We start from the raw sequence: 23,171 nt of genomic DNA on the forward strand, positions 1-23,171 counted from the left end.
AATTGAACTGTTTAACACAGTGAACTTTTTAACCACATGTTTAAAACATGCTTTTTAAAGATGTCCCTTGCCCTTGTGTTCTAAGCCATAATGTGAGGAGTTTATACATCCACATTTAAAAGATGAATCGAAGTATGTTACTTCAAAGATGTATTGTGAGCTGACTTATTACAGTGAATTGGACTGTTTACCATTCTGTGAATTCTGTAAACAAGCATATAAAATGTTTTTTAAAGATGTTCTTTACCAATAAGTTTAAAGACTTATTGTGTGAGGTTTACAAATACGTACTAAAACATAAATCTGCTGTCAAGTCTTACCACTTGCATTCCTCAAATTAGGGGCACAATCCACACCTAAGCCCACTTGAGTGACAGCTGAGGTGACCAAGGAGCACTGTTTGGGAATTTGGGGGGCAGAGACTTACGGTGGTGTAGGGTAGTGAATGCTGATTTTTTTCAGGCATGCTGAGATGCTCTCTTGAGGCTGCCTCAAAAATCTCTGAAATGAATTGGGTGTCATTCTCCCATTGTCTTGATGAATGGCACCTGGCTTATTTTATCTACTCTAATCCCTTTATCAAAGGATCAATTGGCTGCACCCTTGCACTTTTTTTGTTCTTTACTTGGCCAGGCTGTGAATTTTCTAAATCTTTATGTTCCACTTCCCTTTTAATTATAAATGTCATCTTTAAATCATTCATCTCTTCCTACATTTTACTCTAGGCATTTAATAGAAGCTGTGCAGCTCCTTCAACGTTTTGCTTAAAAATTTATTCCACCAGATGTCCCAGTTCATTCTCTTAAATTCAGCCTTACATAAAGCCCTCTGGTATAGACACAATTCAGCCAAGTTATTTGCCACGTTAGAAAATAATGGCCTTTACTCCAGTTTCCATTACCTTGTTCCACATTTCTGTCCAAGACCCCATCAGAATTGCCTTACTGTCCATATTTATACCAGCTTTCTGATCATAGCTACTTAAGCAACCTCTAAGAAGTTTTAGACTTTCCCTACAGCTCTCCTTTTCTTTTGAGCCCTCGCCAGAACTGCCCTTAATGATCTGTTCATGGCAATACAAGCTTTTTCTATCCTGGTTCTCCAGATTCTTCCCATTTGTACCCATTATCCAGTTCCAAAGTCACTTCCAAATATTCAGGTGTTTGTCACAGTAACACCCTACTCTTTGGTACCAATTCTCTTTCTGAGTCATTTTATGCTGCTATAACAGAGTACCACAGATGGAGTAATTCATAATGAACAGAAATTCGTTGGCTCACAATTCTAGAGGCAGGGAATTCCAAGATTGAAGGGCCAGCATCCTTTAAGGGCCTTCCTGCAGTATAATCCCATGGCAAAAGGGCAAGAGAGGGCGAGAGAGCAAGAAGAAGCCAAGTTTGTCCTTTTATAAGGAACCCACTCCCATAATAAAGAGCTTCCTCCCACAATAAGAAACTCACTTCCACAACGACAACATTAATCTATTCATTACCTTTCATGGTCTAATCACCCCTTAAAGTTCCCACTTCTTAATGCTGCTACAATGGTAATTAAATTTCAGCATGAGTTTCAAACCATAGCAGTCATGTAAAAGGAAATTAATAAGAGACAAAAGTAGAACAAAGGCAATTTAAAAACTTTTTTGGATTGGTTGACTGTTTTTTAATACTATAACCTAACAGTTTGGCCTTCTATGAAAAAGAAATTTAGATTTCTTCTAACCATATTTATTACAGAAATAAAATCATGTTTTGAAATTAAGAAACCATATTGAATATGGAAACACATTTCAGGATCAAAAGCTCCTGATATACAGAAATCCTGCCAATACTTAAAAACCAGCCTGCATTCTACATATCCGAGTTTCAGAACTATCCCATAGGTTGTCATCAATGGGAAAAATCTTTTTAATTATCTAATTAGTATTTGTGTTTCAAACACTTGTAATTGAGAGAAATCTATGAATAAAACATCAAATTGCAGTTTAGTAGCAGTATTAGTATACGATATGACTTTTTGATATTGAAGAATTCATATTTCACACTGAAATTATGATGGTGAATCTGAGGTTTTCATGAAGTATCAAATGCTAAAAAGTACACTAAGATAGCAGTCAGTTTGAGTTGTAATAATAATGCTACAGAGCTAGGCATGAAGGCTCATGACTATAATCTCAGCACTTTGGGAATCCGAGGCGGGCAGATCTCTTGAGGCCAAAAGTTCAAGACCAGCTTGGCCAATGTGGTGAAACCCTGTCTCCACTAAAAACATAGAAATTAGGCGGGCATGGTGGGGCATACCTGTAATCCCAGCTACTTGGGAGGCTGAGGCACAAGAATCACTTGAACCCAGGAGGCGGATGAGCTGTGATGGGACAACTGCACTCCAGTCTGGGCAACAGAGAGAGACTCTGCCTCAAAAATAATAATAATAATAATAATAATAATACAGACTCTTAATTTGGGGCAAATCATTTAACTAACATTGAAGTTAATTTTATTATCTGTAAAATGAGAGGTATAATCCCATGTTTCAGAAGTTCTAATGTCAGTTAAAAGCTTGAACTTGTTTCATAAATTATAGTCACAGCTATAAATTACCTTCTATAAAATGCCAATTTTAAGTCAAGTAAGAAACATTTTTGCTTAATAAACATTATTGCTCTTTGCATGCAGTACCTTAACATGCACCACAGAAATATGTGCATTTCAGGATTTGGAAACAAAGGTTCACGGAGGGTAAGTTGCCCAATGTCACACAAGTAATAAATGCAGTGCTGGAATTCCAGCTGAGTTCTGTCTGTCTTTCTATCCTTATGCCAACTCAATCATACATTCTGATTTTTATCCAACTGATGACAGATATTCAATCATTCAAGCCACACGGAAAAGCTTAAAATAGTTGTTCAACTATCACATAATGGCATTTAAAAAGCTGTCTATTTGAACTGTCACCATGAGTGATTTAATAAAAAAGTTTCTATTACTTACAGATGTTCCAAAGATATGAGTCCTTTAAATGTTTGCTTATCTAGTGCATGGATTTCGTTCTTATACAGGTACCTGGAAAATATATAGAATCTCATTAAATTATAAATTAGTAGAGATACCACATGTCTTAGATACAAACTTTTTAAACTATAAGCTGTGGACCTTAGGAGCTTTGTGGGATGTCCATGGATTCTCTAACAATATATAGAAACTGTTATTTCACTTAAATGTGTACAATCGGTAAGAGTTCTAAGCCTCTCATCAAATTCTCAAATGGATCCTTGGTTCAAAATATTAAGAAACATAGAGTATTTGTGGAGAAATTCTGACTAATGGAGTCATATATACTGAGTAACAACTTCTCTAAGAAAAATATAAGTTTGACTATAAACAATTTTTTAAAATTTATTTTATGACACTCAATATATTCAACTGGTAGTTATAAAGCTGGCAAATACCACCATGGGATTCATCTTAAGAGGATAAAAGCATCTTAGAGATGCATAAGATGAATTTTGGTCCTCCTGTGGCTGCTGTTGAAAATCTGCAGGAAAGAATACTATAAATGGATTTATAAATACGATGATACAACTAATCTTTACCAAAGGGTTTAAAGAAAACAATTTATGTGACATATGAGCACTTTCTCCTTTTTCTTCAACCATAGGTTAGTAAGGTGATTTCTTCTCCACACTGTTTGTTAATGTCATGAAAATGAAGCCCTGGATCTTTTCTACTTGTGCCTCTCAGGGTTTGGGACAATCAGAATTCCTGAAACCTTCTATCAAGTGTCTTGCATATCAAGTATCAAATGTGCTCTTGCATATTGTCAGTGCATCAGGATCAGCTGGTGGTTTGTTAAACACACCAATTCTAAAGCTCACCCACAAACCTAATCAATCGGACTCTCTCAGGATATTTTCTAGATAATTCAATTGCAGCTCATCTGCAGTCCTGCCTTAAAGGCCATCAAAATCACAATTCTGCCTAAAAATAAAGAAGGGACTGATTTTCTATAATTTGCTTAGTTAAGCTTTGAAAGTTCCAAACCAGTTTCTTTTCCCCCAGTTTAGGACTCCAGTTTCTAAAAGTAGCAGTGACTAGTGTGGATTTACATCTAACTAGATATTGTTTTTCCTCAGCATTAATTGATACTTCAGAAGATTTTGTTTTTACTCCAAATCTCAAAAATATAGCTACGTGTTAGAATTCAAGAAATACAATATTCTAGAACCATGTTTCTTCAAACAGTTTATAAGAAGCATTGAGAAGTGGTCTCAAAACTCACTAGTAGTTCTCAAGTGTGGATGTATGCAAATCATAGTGTAGGTACGTGAGTCAGTAGTATTTGTAAGGCCTCATTTTGAGTTCTAGCCAAGCCTTATAGTGATGTCTGGGTCCCTGCCTCCACAAATTCTGATTTAATGATGGGTCCAGGGTACAGACTAGATATTGATATTCTTCATAGCTCCACAGGAGATAATAATATGCAGCAAGGTTGAAAGCTACTGTTACTAGGTACAGAACAGGTGAAAGTATTCAGTAAATGTACCCCACTGGATTCAGAAATACCTCCTGGTAAAGGCCCTTAGACTATTAGAATGTTGAGAGCCACATGACTTCAAGGGTGTCATGTCTTGAGGCATAAAGAAGTTGACTTCTACTGAGAAGCATACAAACACTATACTTTGTTTTTACTATTATCGTCAGTTTCAAATAATGAGGGATTGTTTCATAAAGATAAAATGAAATCATAAAATATTCATGAAGGAGTTTCAAAACTTAAAACTAAAGGTTTCCCATAATGTTTTATCTCAGATACACAGATTCACTTTAGATTGTTATATTGTAGAAAACGGTTCAGGAAAAATAAGCACAAAGTAGGGGGAAAAGAATAGAACTTCTGCAATCAGATCTGCACAAATTGATTAAATCAGTAAAGTATGAATTCCAGGTATGTTACTACCTATATTCAAGTTGTAGGACCAACAGGTTTGTACGCTCGCTGAAGAGTAACAGACCAATACTCTGAGATAGCAGAGTTTGCAGCAGAGAAAGAGTTTAATTATCAACGGGCAGCCAAATAAAGAGACAGAAAGGACCCTCAAATTCTTCACCCCGATGAGTTCTGGGCTGGGGTTTTTAATGGATTAGTGGAGGGAAAGAGGTTAGAAAATTGGGGTTGTTGATTGGCTGGAATAAGGGGGATATTATTTGGATATGGAAACAGCATTGTTTGGTGAGTCAGCTCCTCATCAGGTCCTTCAGACCTTATTGGTGTGCATAACCTAAAAGGATATCTCAAATGGAAAACTTAACATTTTATAATTCTCAAGTTGTTATCTACAGAGCAGTTAAGGAGAACTATAATCTTCATGGGTCTATGTGATTTTACGACAATAGGCACCAAACAGCTATGAGGAAGGGGTCAGAGAGCAGCTGATCTCATGATGAATGCTGATGTGCTGAAAGTTTCGCTTATTTTTGTTTCTTCCCCCCCCCCCACCTTCTTTCCTGATTAATTTTATAAAGTTTATAGGGACAGTTTCATTAACAGCAGTCACACAGCTTCCAGTTTCCCATAGGATAATGGTATTCAGCTAAATTCAAATCTCTCCACACACCTCTGAAAACCACACAGTTCAACAAAGAAGAAAAACACATCACCCAGAGCACAAGCTACCATAAAATCAGAGAAAGAGAGCATTAGCAACTTCAATTTACATTTAAGTGGTGAAAACACTAAAGCATCTCTAGAGTCCACCCTCAGCAGAGTCAAGTGGGAATCCCCACTTTTTACAGATGAAGGGACTGTGGAAGAAGGGGTAGAACAACAAAGGGTGAGAGTACCACCCTGATGAGAATTTAAGATTGAGAAAATTAGAACCCTGGCTCCTAAGGAATTGAAAGAAAGGGCTTGTAAAATGAGTGGGAGAAAGCACCTTGCTAGCATGGGGTAACTTGTGGAGAATTGGTATTAACAGGAAAGAAGAAAGCAAGAAGTCAAAGGTAAAATAAATTAGGACCAGGATTTTAAAAATCAAGATTATTGTGTACCAAGATAATCACTGTAAGGAAAATTACCTGTAAATACTAAAGGAAAATTAAGAAAAACAAATCTGATACTAAATTTGATAGAAATAGAAAACCTAGAAATAGTAATTTTGATCAAAATCTAAATAAAAAATCAAAAAGATATTTCTCAACTATTTCATTTACAATAGCTTATAAATAATAAGCTACCTAGGAACAAACTTAACCAAGGGGGTTAAAGACTTCTACATTGAAAGATACAAAACATTACTATAAGAAATTAAAGAGAATGTGAATGAATTGAAAGATTTCCCATACTCATGGCCTTAAAGATTTAATATTGTAAAAATGTCAATACTACTCAGAATGATCTAAAAATTTAATACAATCCCTATCAGAATTTCAATGGCATTTTTTTTTTTTGCAGAAATAGGGAATCTCATCCTAAAATCTATGTGACATTTCAAGAGGCCCTGAACAGTTAAAACAATCTTGAGAAAGAATAACATAGTTGAAGATTTTACACTTTCTGATTTCAAAACTTGTAACAAATGTATAGTAATCAAAACAGCATGGTACTGGCATAGAAACAGATATACAGACCAATAGGAAGTCCAAAAATAAACCCTCACATATATGGTCAAATGATTATTTACAAGAGTACCAAGAATACACAATGAGGAAAGGAAAATCTGTTAAATAAATAGTGTTGGGAAAACTAGCTCTCCACATGGAAAAGAATAAAACTGGAACTTTGTCTTATACTATATACAAAAATTAACTCAAAATGAAGCAAAGACCTAAAATTGTTAGAAGGAAACATACAGAGAAAGCTCCATGACCTTGGGTTTGGCAAATATTTCTTAAATGTGACACCAAAAGCAAAGGCAACAAAAGTAAAAATAGGTAAACTGGACTACACCATTTAAAAGTTTTAAATTTTACAAGATTTAAAAGTTCGGTATGTCAAAGAATACAGTCAGCAGGGTGAAAAGGCAACTTGCAGAATGGACAAAAATATTTGCAAACCATATATCTGATAAGGAGTTAATATCCAGAATATACAAAGACCTTCTACAACTCAGCAACAACAACCAAAAAAAAACCATTTAAAAATGGGTAAAGGACTTTAATAGACAGTTCGTCAAAGAAAATGTACAAGTGACCAACAAGAATTCACTAATCATTAGTGAAATGCAAATCAAAACCACAATGAGCTATCACCTCACATGTTAGGATGGCTACTTTCAAAAAGACAAAATAAGCATTTGTGAGGATGTGGAGAAATAAGAATCCTGTACACTGTTGGTGGGAATGTAAATTGGTACAGCCACTATGAAAAACTGTATGGAGAGTCCTCAAAAATTAAAAATTCAATTACCATCTAGCAATTCCTAGGCAAATATACTTCTGGGCAAATATCTGAAAGAATTGAAAGTAGAGATATCTGCACACACATGTCACACCAGCACTACTCACATAGCCAAGAGGTAGATTCAACCCAAGTGTCCATTGGCGAGTGAATAGAAAAACAAAATGTGGTATATATATACAATGATATATTATTCAGCCTTAGCATTTCAGGAAGCCAAGGCAGGAGGATCACTTGAGCCCAGGGGTTCAAGTCCAGTCTGGACAGATGAGATCGCAAGATCTCATCTCTACTAAAAAAAGTTTGAATTATTTTTTTTTAAAAAAAAGGAAGGAAATTCTGACACATGCTACAAAGTGGATTAACATCGAGGACATTAAACTAAGTAAACCGGTCACAAGAAGACAAATACTATATGATTCCTCTTGTATGAGGAAGATAGAGTAGTAAAGTCATAATGACAGAAAGTAGAATAGTGGTTGCCAGGGGCTACAGAGAGATGGAAATGGAGAGTTGTCTAATGGGTATAGAGTTTCGGTTTTGCAAGATTAAAAAGTTCTGGAGATTGATTACACCACAGTGTGAATATACTGAATAATACCAAATCATTTAGAAATGTTTAAGATGGTACATTTTATGTTTCGTAATTTTTACCACAATTACACTTTTTAAAAAATGTTAAACAGACATAAAAATTATCTAAATTATATAAAATAACTGTGTCTACATAAAAATTAAAACTACATCCAAAACATTGACAGTGATAACAGGCCTGGGGTTTTGCACAAATTTATTTTCTTCATTGTTCTTTTTCATATTTCAATATTTTCTAAGATGATTATATATTGATATATTGCTTTTTCATATTTATTTCATATTTATTTTTATTATATGAGTAAGAAATTATATCCCTTTATAAAATATACAATTTTAAAGAAATAAATCAAACTCATCTACATGTTCTTCACCCTGGATAATAACATTACTTTTAAAATGTGTTGTTTTATATTTTGTGTTATCTTTTTTTATAAAAATGATATTTAGTGTATAAAATATTATGTCACTTTTTATCTTTACAACTGGAAGACTTTAACCAACTTATTTTATCCCTCCATGCTTCATTAAATTTCTTTAGGTAACTAAAGATTCTTTCCCTAATTCCAAAAAAAATTATGTGAAATTTATAGCCCCAATAATAACTTATACGAATGAAATCACAGAAATCAAACATCATTTATTTCCTTTTAAGTCTCACATAGCTATTATATAGGTTTGACACTAAAATGTTGGGGAAATGCTTGCTGAACTAATGTATTAAGTTTTTCACTCCACCCTCTCAGTGTAGATAAAAATTATTGGGCTTTTGGACCAAGGAGTGTTATAGAGGCGAGCAATGAAAAGCCTAAACCCTCCCCATCAAACATAGAATTAGTTCCAAGGGAAGAGTAATAAAAATCAAAACAGTTGGTAGGTGTGAGAATAGAGTCTGTACCCCCATTTCCTGATGGTTGCTCTGGAAGATGACAGACATCACAGATAGGTTTCTAATCTACCATGGGACCATAGAGGTGCTGAGATGGCTGCAAGATGCATCAAGGCATAAAACTAACCTGACAAATCACTGAGCTCTTCAATGGGGTGGGGAAGAGAAAAAGGGTTTTGCAGGCCTTATAGTGGGTGGATGTGACACCAAGAGTCATAGACCTGCGAGGGAGTTGCAGTTGTAATGGAGATGTCACAGTAGAGGTTGGTTTGCTCTTGCAACCCTGTGACAAGAAAAAAACAGAGTAGCCCCAGATGTCATGACTGTGCTCAAGGACTACCTAGACTTGTGTTTCACGTCACAGAATGAGAATGATCACAGACTAGAGAGCAAGCATAATACCTCCATGAAAACAACCAAGAGGTCTCATGAAGCCATATGGAGCCTGGGCTGCCATCTTAGCCCAGGCTTCCATAACAAAAGTACATAGTCTGGATGGTTTGAACAATAACAATTTATATGCTGACAGTTCTAGAGGCTGCAAAGTCCAAGATCAAGGTCTGGCACTGTTTGGTTTCTGAAGTCTCTCTTCCTGGCTCGCAGATAGCCACTTTGTCACTGTGCCCTTACATGGCACAGAGAGAGTGAGAGCAAGCCCTGATGTCTCTTCCTCTTTCAAGGACACTACTCCCATACAGGGGCTCCACACTCATGACCTCACCTAAACCCAATTACCTGCTGAAGGCTCCACCTCCAAATACCATCACACTGGGTCTTAGGGCTTCAAGATAGGAGTCTTGGGAGGATACAAACATTCAATCCATAACAGTATTTTGGATTGAATAGAGAGAAAAGAATGAGTAACAAAGATTCTGAATGGACTCTATTTACCCCAAATGGTAAGTTTACCCAAATTGGGCCAAGATGTTTTCTGCCATTATGTGGAATGAGGTCCAAAATAATAATTGGCTTACAAAAAAATTATTTTTTGCACTACTCAATACATAGACTGATAAATTCACAGTTGATACATACCCCATTGTAAACATATTTCCATGTGAAGAACTACACAGTAAGTTGCAAAAGTTGCACACCTCAGTCTCTGTGTGGTATCATGCTCTGCTCAATATATTTAAAAGACAGTACAGAGCGATGTAACTTTCTATTATCTACAAAAATTCCATGCATATTTTCAAGTAATAATATATGTGAAAATAAAAATGCAAAATAACTTAAAATGTGAAATAAATCTAGTTGTTAATTCAAAGTTGGAAATTCATTTCTATACACACAAAATCTAAAAGTCATGAAAAAATGTTTGACTGCATGAAATGTCAAGGAAATTGAAATCTTGTTTTCTAAAATATCCTACATTTAATTACCTCCCAGTATAAAAGGACACTTGCTATTCAGATTTTATTTTCAATTACTATTTTTCACTAGAAGAAATCCAACTCTTTGAAGACACAGCTGCTTCCAGGTCTGGGGCAACAAAAGTATATGACACAATGTTTGACAAAAAGCACTCAAAGTCTAATGGGATTATGTCAAAACGACGAAAGAGTTAGCTGGAAGAGTCTTCCACTGGCCAAATTTGGGACTATTTGTGGGTTAGAAAAAGGGATAATAGAACTGATTATAATACGTAGAATTTATTTTATTTCCAACTTTTATTTTGGGTTCTGAGGGTACTGTGCAGGTTTGTTACATACGTAAATTTCAGGTCACAGACGGTTGGTGCACAGATTATTTTGCCACCCAGATAATAAGCCTAGTGCTCATTAGGGAGTTTTTCCATGCTCACTCTCCTCCCAACCTCCACCCTCAAGTAGGCACACTGGTGCCTACTTGGACACATTTGTGTCCATCTGTACTTAACGTTTAGCATTTCATGAGTCCACTGAGATAAGGGAGAAAAAGAGAAAACGACAGAGACACAACATGATGGGGCATGGGAACAGATTCCTTCTTTTAAGAAGAATACCAGCTAGTACAGGGAGTCATCAAATTAGGAAATCATAATTTTGCAATACAATATAAAAGTATATTTATGCAAGGCTCATCAATGATGCCAAAACTATTGGTGAAATTTTGCATACGGGAAAGCAATTAACTTTGATACATTAACCTTGAATCTTATAAACCTTGCTATAATCACTTATTAGTTCTAAGAGATTTGTGTTGATTGTTTGGGATTTTCCTGATAAGTAATCATGTAATTTGCAAACAAAGACAGTTTTATTTCTCCCTTCCCAATCTATTGTTTCCACATTTCATTAGCTAAGGCTTCCAGTACGATGGTGAATAGGGATGGAGAGAGGGGACATTCTGGCCTTGTTCCTGAGCCTAGTGGGAAAGCAATACAGGTTAAGCATCCCTAATCCAAAAATGTGAAATCTGAAATGCTCCAAAATCCAAAACTTTTTAAGTGCGGACATGATGCAAGGGTAAAATTCTATACCTGACTTCCTGTGAGAGGTCGTAGTTAAAACTCAGTCACACAACATACAGCTTATTCAGTGTCCCCAAGGGAAAAGGGCTCTCCCAGCCCCCTTCAGCTGCAATGTATCTTTTCCTAAATAAATAAATAAATAAATAAAGTGCACAGTAACTTTTTAGTTGAAAAACCACATCATAGGTGGAGGCTGAAAGCCTGCCATTGTTTGTCGTTGCTGTTGTTCAACAGCTGACGCAGGTATCTGGTGATGCCACTGCCCTGCTTAGGTACTCTGCACACAATATTTTTTCACTGTAATAATAATATGTCATTTTTTACTATTAAGTACTTATGTGTGAATAAGTATAAAAAAAAGATTCCAAGTCAGGAATGAGAGTACTGTCAAACAACAACAGATTGTCTATATGGATGGCTGAGACAGTGACAACTTTGCTTTCTGATGGTTCAATGTACACATACTTTGTCTCATGCAAAAAATTATTAAAATATTTTATAAAATTACTATTAGTCTATGTGCATAAGGTTAATACATGTAATGTATTGTGAAACATAAATGAATTTCATATTTATATGGATTCCATCCCTAAGATATCTCATTATGCATATGCAAATATGCCAAAATAAAAAAAAATCCATAATTCAAAGCATTTCTGGTCCCAAGCATTTCATATAAAGGATACTTAACCTGTAGTTTCTCACCATTAAGCATTATATTAGCTATAGGGATTTTTTTTGGATCTTCTTTATTGAGTGAAGAGAGTCCCCTCGCTTCCTAGTTTGCTCAGGTTTTATCACAAATGGGTGTTCAATTTTGCCAAATGCATTTTATGCATCTGCTGATATATCACTTTTCTTCTCTAACCTGTTGATATGATGGATTACATTATCTGATTTTCAAATGTTGAACCACCTTTGTACACCTGGGATAGTATAATTACTTTTATGCAATGTTGGATTTGATTAGCTAATATTTTGTTGAGGATTCTTGCATTTATATTTATGAGAGATATTGGTCTGTGCTTATTATTTCCTGTAATATATTTTTCTGGTTTTGGTATTAGGGTAATGTTGGCCTCAGATAATTAAAGTTAGGAAGTATTCCCTCTGCTTCTGCTTTTCTGGAACAAATTATACATAATTAACGTCATTTTTTCTTTAAATGTTTGGTAGAATTCACCAGTAAAATCATCTGAATCTGGTGCTTTCTGTTTTAGAAGGTTATTAATTATTGATTCAATTTGTTTAATAAATATGGGCCTACTTAGATTATCTCTTTATTCTTGTGTGGTTTGTTACATTGTGTCTTTCAAGAAATTAGTCCATTTTATCTAAGTTACCAAACTTATGGGCTTAAAATTGCTAATAATACCCTTTTATTATTCTTTTAACATCTATGGTTCACTAGAGATTGCCCAATTTTATGTGTGATATTAGTAATTTGTGTTTATTCTTTTTTTTTCTTCACTATCCTGGCTGGGAATTTGTCAATTTTCACAATTTTTTCAAAGAACCAGTTCTTACTTTTGTCAAATTTCTGTATTGTTTCCCATTTTCACTTTTATTGATTTATGCTCTATTTTGTAATTATTCATTTCTTCTGCTTGTTTAATTTTATATTGCTTTTGTTTCCCTTGTCTCCTATGATTGGAGGTCTAGATTATTGATTTTATATCTTTTTTCTTTTCTAATATATTCATTCAACACTATATCTCTAAGGACTGCTTTCACTGCATCCCACGAAATCTGATGAGTTGTATTTTTATTTTTATTCAGTTCAAAATATTTTTAAATTTCCCTTGAGACTTCTTTGATCAGCATGTTACTTATAAGTGTGTTTAATCTATAAATATTTTGTTATTTTCCAGCTATCTTTCAGTTATTAATTTCTAGTTTAATTCCACTGTGGTTTGAGAACATACTTTGTATGCTTTCTATTTTTTTAATTAGATGAGATGTGTTGTATGGCATATAATATGTTCCTTCTTGGTGAATGTTCTATGTGAGCTTGAGAAGAATGTGTATTTCTGTTGTCACTGGGTGGAGTATTCTATACATTTCAATTAGACCCAGTTGAGTGATGGTGCTGTTCAGTTCAACTACATCCTTACTAGTTTTCTGCCTGCTGGATCTGTCAATTGCTGATAGAGGCATGTTGAAGCCTTCAACTATCATAGTGGATTCCTCTACTTCTTCTTGCAGCTCTAACAGTTTTTGCCTCACATATTTTGCTGCTCTACTGTTAGGTGCGTATACATTAAGGATTGTGTGTCTTCTTGGAGAATGAATCCCTTTATCATTACATAATACTCTCTTTATCCCTCAATACTTTTTGTTTTTGTCCTTAAGTCTGCTTTATCTGAAATTAATATAGCTACTCTAGTTTTCTTTTCATTTGTGTTAGCATGATGCAACTTTCTCCACCTCTTTATTTTTAATCTATCTATAATTGATTATACTACTTCATGGGTAGTGCTGGTACCTTGTAACAGAGTACAGTCATCCTTCAGTATCCATAAGGGGTTGGTTTCAGGACCTCTCGAGGACACGAGAATCTGTAGATGCTCAAGTTCTGATATAAAATGATGCGACATTTACATATAACCTATGCACATCCTCCTATATACCCCAAATTATCTCTAAATTACTTATAATACCTAATACAATATAAAAACCTATGTAAATAGTTGTTGAACTGTTTAGAGAATAATAACAAGAAAAAAGTCTGTAATGTTCATATGGATGCAATTTTTTCCTAATATTTTCAATCTGTGATCAGCTGAATCCATGGATGTGAAACCCATAAATATGAAGGGCTGACTGTATTTCCAATTCCTTTTTTCTATCCCTTTTAACAATTATTCCTGTCATTCCACTTATCCATAAGCTACCAAATTTATTGTATTTATTTTTATTCTGAACAAACTATTATCTGTTATATCAATTAATAATAAAAAATAAAAGGTTATATTTTACCTTGATTTATTCCTTCTCTATTGCTCCACCTTCCTTTGTATAAATCTGAGTTTCAGATCTATATCATTTCCCTTCTCTTTAAAGGATTTTTTAAACATTCATTGCAAGGCAGGTCTACTAGTAACAAATTTCCTCAATTCTTGTTTGCCTAAGAAAGTCATTATTTCCTCTTCAATTTGAAGGATTTTTATCAATACAGAAGTCTAAACTGGGGGTTTTTACTTTCAATGTTTTAAATATTTTACTTCATGCTCTTTTTGCTTGCATGTTTTCTGAGAAGTCCGGTGTAATTTGTATCCTTGTTCCTATACAGGTAAGGTGTTTTTACCCCTGGCTTTCAAGATTTAATTCTTTGTCTGTTTTTCTGCAATGTGAATATGCTATGCCTAGGTGTAGATTCTTTGGTATTTATTCTGCTTTGTGTTCTCTGAGCTTTTGGGACCTGTGTTTCCCATCTGTCATTATTTTTGAAAAATTATCAGCCATTATTACTTCAAATGTTTTTTCTTCTCCTTTCACATTTTCTTCCGATCTGGTGTTTCCATTACACGTATGTTACACCTTTTGTTATTATCCTGCCTTTCTTGAGTATTGTGTTTCATTTTTCCATCCTTTTTCTCTTTGTATTTCAGTTTATGAGGTCTCTATTAACATATCACCAAGGTCACTGATTCTTTCCTCAGCCATATCCAGTCAACTGGTGGGCCCATTGAAGGCATTCTTAACTTCTGCTACAGTGTTTTTATTTCTAGAATTTCCTTTTCATTCTTTCCTAGAGTTTCTGTTTCTCTGCTTAAATTACCCACCTATTCTTGCATGTTTTCCACTTTTCCCATTAGAGTCTTTGGCACATTAATATAGTTGTTTGAAATTCCTGAGTGAGCGAGCATTCCAAAATTTCTGCCGAATCTGAGTCTAGTTCTGATGCCAGCTTTATCTCTTCTGGCTGCATGTTTTCTTGCTTTTTAACTTCCCTTATAATTTTTTTAAAAGGTGGAAATGACATATCCTGTAACAGGAACTGTGGTAAATAATTTTTCAGTACTGAAAGGTGACTTGCAGCTTATTTTCATATGGTTCAGTAAAATGTATAATGCATACAAATATATAATATGCGAATTTCTAATTAATTTCCATTCAATGGTGGTTTTACAGGTGTTTACTTTCCTGCATGCTTACAAATTTTCAAAGTAAAATTTGGAGCGCAAATATGAAAAGATTAGGATGCTAATAACTAAAACACACGCTTTTTGTTCTTTCAAAAATGTTATGATGACCATACAGAGATAAACACACATGACAATTGTATGTCACTCTATGAAGGCAAATAAACATTTCTTTTATTTAAAAGCAACATAATTTAGTATTCAATATTATCCCTTCAAAAAGGATTAGGAATTTCTTCCAAGATGTGAAAATGCTATCTAAAAATAACATTAACTTAAAATTTTTGGTACTACTGAATTATGAGATAGTTTTTATTATATTTACTTATCATAATTTTTTCAAACCATTAAAATATTGTAAACATTTTGAAAGGAAGATAATTCTATATAAGGAAAAACTGTAAATCTAAAATCAGATTAATACTCCAGCAAAACTGACAGCTAATTTAATTCTGTAAAGCCATGTTTCTGACCAATAATACATCAGAGATACATGGGCATGAAAATCTTCTAAAGTGCCTTGCTTGAGACAGTTTTTCCAAAAAAGAGTTAAAATTTTTTCTCAGTAAATAATGCATTTAGATGTTTTACAGAAAATGGCACAATTTTCTGCACGTGCTTTTGTTGCCTGGCATCACTGCGAAGCTGCAGAGCAGCTTTGGCAGCACCAACTTCCTCATTTCTTAGTTACAGTGTTTACAACCAGCCTCAGGCTGCAGGGACCGGCTCAGAGAAAGACATGAGCAGTGAGACACAAGGAGACATTTGCTGGGATTCTCATATATTAAAAAAGTTTAATCTCTCTTCCTCATGAGCCATCAGAAGAAATCCATCATTTTCCCTGGATGGGGCAGTATGAAGAGTCTGGCAGAGAAGTGTTGCTAACTGGAGGGGAAAACATGACTCTGTTGGGTTCCACTAGGTAGAGCTAAGGATGAATTAAACCTGGGAGAGGCCCACCCATCCTGAGAGATGCAGATGAACTAGGCTCTTGGCGAAATTGTTTGAGCCAGTAGGTTCATCTTAGTCAGCATTACTTCTAAGATATTTATAACTACCTGAGCAGTTTGTGTTTTTATTTGTTTGTTTTGGTCTATTGTCACCAAGAGAATCTAAACTGACATTATACTTTTTGAAAAGAAAGGAAAGGAAACAAAGGAGAAAAAAAGAAACTTTCATTTTTCTTTTATCATTGCCTCCTCATCCTTTTCGTTTATGAATTCTTCCTAATAATGGCTTCAGCAACATGAAAACCCACCAAATCTGAAGCATTTTTATTTTTAACAATACTACCATGGGAAGTTGTCCCCTGTCCTTTTATCCACTATTCACATAGGTTTACTAACAATGGTGTATACTTATAATGTTACATTTTGCTCATTTGATAATTCCAACATTCAAGCTAGAATTCATAAGGGTCAAAGAAGTAGATATAAACTGTATAAAATGGTAAATGAGAAATATGTATGAAATTCTTACTCATAATTCAATACATTCAAAAGGTATTATATATATCATAACTAAAACAAATGATATATATGCAATAGTAGTTAAATAGGCAAAGTTTGTGCTGAAGTCATTTCTATTCTCACTATATTTGGGGGCAAACTGAAGTTTCTCCTGTATCCTAAAACTGTGTTCTGCATTATTTCAGAGTGTAATAATTCACTAATTTCCAAAGATCTTAAACAGTAATAGAAAAAGACAATTAAAACTTTTTAACCACTTATATCAGTTCTTTCTTTCTGAAAAAAAAAAATTGTCAGATAAGCCAATGACAGTAAAATTCTATCTATTAACATGCACAAACATTCCAAAAATATTTTCACTTGAGATTAGAGTGTGGTCTTCCAATAACAAATTTATGTTAGTTCTACAACAATCAAAGCTAAGAAGTTAAATCATCATTTTTGATTCAACATTTATTCATTTTGGAAATAAGGTATTATATTATTGCCAGTGAGCTCCAAGAATACAGTCAACAGCTGAGAAACATCCTCACAGAATCCAGAAAAATATATTTACATAACAGATATGTATGGAAAATAAATAATTTGATAAGAATTTTATGTTGACATGTTTCATTAAATATTTATGCATCAACCTATGTATTTACACTGATGATGTCATTTTGAGAGAGATTGTGCCCAACTGTAAAAATAAGGCTTAAGCTAAAATGATTTTTAAACTATAGAAAATGGATTATACATAATCTATAAGACTCCTTCTAAGGGCAAAGCTTCTGGAGTTTTGAACTAAAAAACACATTTTTAGAACATTCTTCTCAAATGCTAATCTAAACTTTGCTTTAAAATCTCAAGGCTGTCAACCAAAAGCGTGTTAAGCTCAATATCATAGGACAGAAATGTGAGTTTTGACTCAGTTATGGAACTGTCAGAATATTAAGCTTATTTGTGTAGTTAGAGAATTAATACACAAAATCATAAAACTAATCTGAAAATTCAATGAGGCACTTATAGAAATATTTTGTAAGACAGCATACAAAAGTAAGATATTAAAAATTACTATCAGTAAGGTGTTTGGCAAACAAATGATGATCAAGAAATGTGTAGAATAAGTGAATGAATATAGATTATCCCTTACTTACAATAGTTTCCCTTTATGACAGTGCAATAGCCATATGCAGTCAGTATGCTTTTGACTTACAATGGGTTTTCATCCAGATAAACCCATCGTAAATTGAAAAGAGTGTAGATCAAAAATGCACTTTCTACTTACAACGTTTTAATTTATAATGGGTTTATCAGGATATAACCCCATCATAAATTAAGCAGCACTTGTATGTAAATTAATAAAAGTAATCAATGCATAAATAATTGCATGAAAATAAATTTTGGAATTCTACTTCTGTTATATACCAGAAGAATTGAAAGCAGCTACTCAAACAGATACATACAAAGCAATATTCATAGCAGCATAATTCATAATAGCCAAAATATAGAAATAACATTGAACAGATATGCCACACTTAAGCAAAATACAGTATATCTGTACAATGGAATATTATTTGGCCTTAAAACGAAATGAAATTCTGATACATGTTGCAACATGGATGAATCTTAAGAACATTACCCTGAATGAAATAAACCAAAATGAAGGTGAAAATACTGAATTATTCATGAAGAAATAGAATAGAAACAATTAGTGGAGACTGAAAGTAGAATGGGTGCTATGAGGGGCTGAGAGTGGGAGGAATAGAGGATTATTTAATAAGTATAGTTTTTGTTTGGGATGATGAAAAATTCTAGAAATGGATAGTGGTGATGGTTGCACAATATGGTGAATGTACTTAATGACACTAAACATTAAGTACTAAGCAGTACTTAATGATATTAAAATGATTAAAATGGCACATTTTATGTAATATATGTCTTACCACATTTTAAGCAATAAAATTTCATCACATATTGGAGAGCTGTGATTATTAGCTAGTTCTCTTTGTTTAAAAACACACACACACACGTAAAAGTAAAAATGCTCAAAAGTGCCTTTCTCATATTTATCCCACTAAATACAACTAGAAATCTTGGACATTACATATAAGACAAACATAAAAAGCCTCTGAAAGGTAGAAAGCAAATCTCTCAGGAACTTCAGGGCCCAAGATATGACACAATGGTAATTTTCTAGGTTTTCTTTTTGCTCATTTATTTCAAACTTAGAACGGAACAAGCAAAAGCCTATAAAATATCAATAAGTACAGATGACAAAAAGGCCAAACAAATAAGGGAAGAAATAAGTCTAGCAAGACAGAAAACTTTTAGAAAATAATAACTCTGTTCTAGCCAAACACTGCAGAAGAAACTATGGTTGCACTCCCACTCATGCCATTAAAAGTCAACTGGGAATCCTAGATCCTCACGCTTGTGAGGCTATATTGAGGCACCCAACACACCCATAGCTGTGTTGTCAGAGAAGGTAAAGTAAGGAGCTGGAATTTTCATTCCCAAATGGTGATAATAATGAAACCTGCTCTAGTATCAGTACAGACCACATAGAAAGCCTTGACCTCCACCCAAACCAGCAATAAAGAGCTGTCCTTCCTGCTCCCCACTGGAATGGTGTCAGAGGAGAACCAGTGGATAATCAGTATTTTAACTAATATGAAGCAGTGATGATGCCACCCCCACTACATGATATCAGTGCAGTTCATATGGGGAGCAATGATAAAGCATTTATACCCCTCTTGGCAAAGAAAGTATCAGTGGAGAGCCCACACTCCCAACTCCAACTAGAAGTAACAAGGAATCCCACCACTATGTGGGAATCAATGGAAGCCACATGGGAAACCTGGACTCCTACCTGCACCTGACAATAACGAGGCAGCATTCTTTCCTTTGACAGCAATGTAGGAGGAAGTCAGCTAAAACAGAAAATTCAAATAAGATCCAGGATCTCCTCTCCCTCCCAAAAAAAATGTCAAAGTCTTTACCCCCAGTACCTCAGAATGTGACTGTATTTGAAGATAAGACCTTTAAAGAAGAAATTAAGGTAAAACAAGGTCATATAGGTGGGCCCAAATTTTATAAAATTAGCATCCTTAGTATTTCAAAGAAAATGAGATTAGGACACAGACACAGAGTAAAGACTATGTAAAGACAAAGAGAGAAGACAGTTATTCTGTCAGCCAAGGAAAGGGGCTTTAGAAGAGACCAAAATTACATTTCTATTGTAAGCCACCCAGCCTGTGGGACTTTCTTACGGCAGCCCTAGCAAAGTAATACAGACGACAACAGCAAGATGACAGAGATGTTAGGATTATATAATAGAGATTTTTAAAGAACATCATAAAAATGCCTCAGGAAGCAATCACAAACAAGCTGGAAATAATTTTTTAAAACTAGCCTTAAAAAACAAATAGGAAATATAAAAAACACCCAAACAGAAAGTTTAGAACTGAAAAATACTTATCTACTGAAGTAAAAAAAACTCAATGGATGGGTCAGTGGCAGGATGGAGACGACAACAGAAAAAGAAGTGAACTTGATGAAGAGCAGTAGATATTACTCAATCTGAACACAGAGAGAAGAACACAGACATTAAAATATAAACTGAGTCTCAGAGACTTGTGGGACTATAACAAAATATCTGGTATTTTTTTTCAACGCAGTCCTAGGAAGAGAGGAGAAAAAAAGGGTGAGGCTAAAAAGTCTTTAAAGAAATAATGACTGAAAACTTCCAATTTTGGCAAAAGAAATAAATCTACAGATTCAAGTTGCTGAGTAAGCCCTAAACAGGGTAACCCAAAGAAATCTAAATCAAGATACTTCATATTCAAATATCAGAAAACTAAAGAAAAAGAAAATCTTGAAAGCAGTGACAGAGGAAAGAGAGCTCGAAGAATCGTAGGTATGACAGTAGATTTCTCATTAGAAACCACAGACGCAAAAGGAATTCGTATATTTTTCCAGTAGTGAAAGGAAAGATTTTTCAACCCAGAATCCTATATCTAGCTAAAGTACTCTTCAGGAATAAAGGGTAAACCAAGACATTCTCAGATGAGGGGAAATTAAGAGCATTTGTCAACAGCAGAACTATTTTGAAGGAATGGTTAAATGAAATTCTCTAAGAGGAAAGAAAATAATACAAGAAGGAAATATGAGGCGTCGAGAAGAAAGAATAATAGAAAGAGTAAAAATCATGAGTAAATACATTTTACCTTTTCTCTTCAGCATCCTAAATTATGGTTGATAACTGAATAAAAAATAATAGCATTTTCTGAAGTAATTCTCAATGTATGTAGAGAAAATAGTTAAGACAATTATATTATAAATCAGGGAGGGTAAAGGGACTTAAGGAAAGATTTTTATATTTAAATAGAATGATACTTGAGGAGAATGTGATAAATTATGTATATGTATTTAATACCTGAGCACCCACTACAAAAGCTGCACAAAGACATAAGAACACTAACAGATAAATCAAAGTAAAATTCTAAAAAATGTACAAGTAACCAACAGGAAGGTAGAAAAAAGAGAAAGAAAAGAAAAGGGAGAAAATAAACAGAAAAAAAATAAAATGTGAAATTTAAACCCAATATATCAATAATTACATTAAATAAAAATAGTCTAAACACACTGATTAAAAGACAAAGGTTGCCCCTGAATCCTAGCACTTTGGGAGGCCAAGGTGAGTAGATCACTTGAGGTCAGGAGTTCTAGACCAGCTTGGCCAACATGGTGAAACCCCATCTCTATTAAAAATACAAAAATTAGCCAGGTGGGGTGGTGCACGCCTGCAGTCCCAGCTACTCAGGAGGCTGAGGCAGGAGAATTGGTCGAACCTGGAAGGTGGAGGCTGCAGTGAGCAGAGATCACATCATTGCACTCCAGTCTGGGCGACAGAGTGACTCCTTCTCAAAAAGAAAAAGACAAAGATTGGCAAAACATATTTTAAAATATGACTAGCTATATGCTGTCTATAAGAAAATGAGTTCAAGTAAAATGATATGAAAGTAAAAGTATGAAAAAAGTTAGGTCATGCAAACATCAATCAAAAGAAAACAGGAATGGTTCTATTAATATCACATAAAGTAGGCTTCCAAACAAAGACAATGACTAAAGATAGGGAAGAATATTTTATAATTATTTTAAAAAGGTCAGTCCACCAAGAAGACATAGAAATCTTAAATGTATGCTCCAAGAAACAGAGCTAGAAAACTTGCGAAGCAAAAAATAGAACTGATGAGAGAAACAGATAAATGCATAGTTATAGTGAAAGATTTTAATACCCTTTTCTCAACAATTGTTGGAAGACCTAAACAGAAAATCACCCAGGAAATAGAAGAACTCAATAACATCATAAAACAACACAGTCTAACTCACATTTTTAGAACACTGCTCCAAAAAAAAAAAAAAAACTCAATTCACATCCTTTTTGAGTTCCCTGAGAATACATATCAAGATAGATCATGTCCTGAGCTATAAAAGAATCCTCAACAATTTAAAATATTGAAATCATACAGAGTATATTTCCTGAACACACACAAAAAACCAATAGCAAAAAGATAACAGGAGAATATCTAAACACTTGGAAACCAAACAACTTACTTACAAATAATCCATAAGTCAGAAAATCTGAAATGAGCTAAAAAAAAAATCGGACTGAATCAAAGTGAAAATACATCAAAAATTAATGGGATATAGATAAGATAGTATAGAAAGGAAAATCTATCAAATGACATGCTTACATTATAAAAGAGCAAAAGTTTTGAGTTAATAATCAAAACAACCACTTCAGAAACATAGAATACAAGAGCAAAATGAACTCAAAGCAAGAAGAAAATAATAAAAATAAGCAAAACTTAATGAAACTCAAAACAGATAAACAACAGAGAATCAGAGAACTAAAAAAAAGCCGATTATTTTAAAAGATTAATAAAATTGAAAAACCTCTAGCAAGACTGACAAAGAACAAAAGAGAGAAAACACAAATACCAATATGAGAAAATCACTACAAATCTTGCAGACATCAAAAGGATACCAACGGAACGCAACAAACAACTCTACACATATATATTTGACAAATTAGAAAAAATGGACAACTTCCTCAAAAAGCACAAACTATCAGTTTACTCAATGTGAAAGAGATAATGTGAATAGTGCTATAACTATTTAAAAAATTGAATTCAGAACTTAAACATTCTTGAAAAAGAAATCTCCAGGCCCATGTAGTG

The 23,171-nt window shown here is 34.1% G+C and overlaps 1 protein-coding gene across 7 annotated transcripts in view; it reads right to left on the reverse strand.

Annotated features, from left to right (window-relative positions):
• The window catches only part of PXDNL (peroxidasin like), a 522,985-nt gene that overhangs the window by 239,140 nt on the left and 260,674 nt on the right, over positions 1-23,171 (reverse strand). For 6 of the 7 annotated variants that reach the window (XM_054561594.2, XM_054561592.2, XM_002819072.4 and 3 more), the window contains exon 4: positions 2,991-3,062. The exons of the other annotated variant lie outside the window; for it this stretch is intronic. In XM_054561594.2, coding sequence (XP_054417569.2) covers positions 2,991-3,062 — 72 coding nt within the window. The remainder of the gene's footprint in view (positions 1-2,990; positions 3,063-23,171) is intronic. 7 annotated transcript variants of the gene reach the window in all.

This window comes from Pongo abelii, chromosome 7 (assembly GCF_028885655.2).
Source record: "Pongo abelii isolate AG06213 chromosome 7, NHGRI_mPonAbe1-v2.0_pri, whole genome shotgun sequence".
Lineage (NCBI taxonomy): Eukaryota > Metazoa > Chordata > Mammalia > Primates > Hominidae > Pongo > Pongo abelii.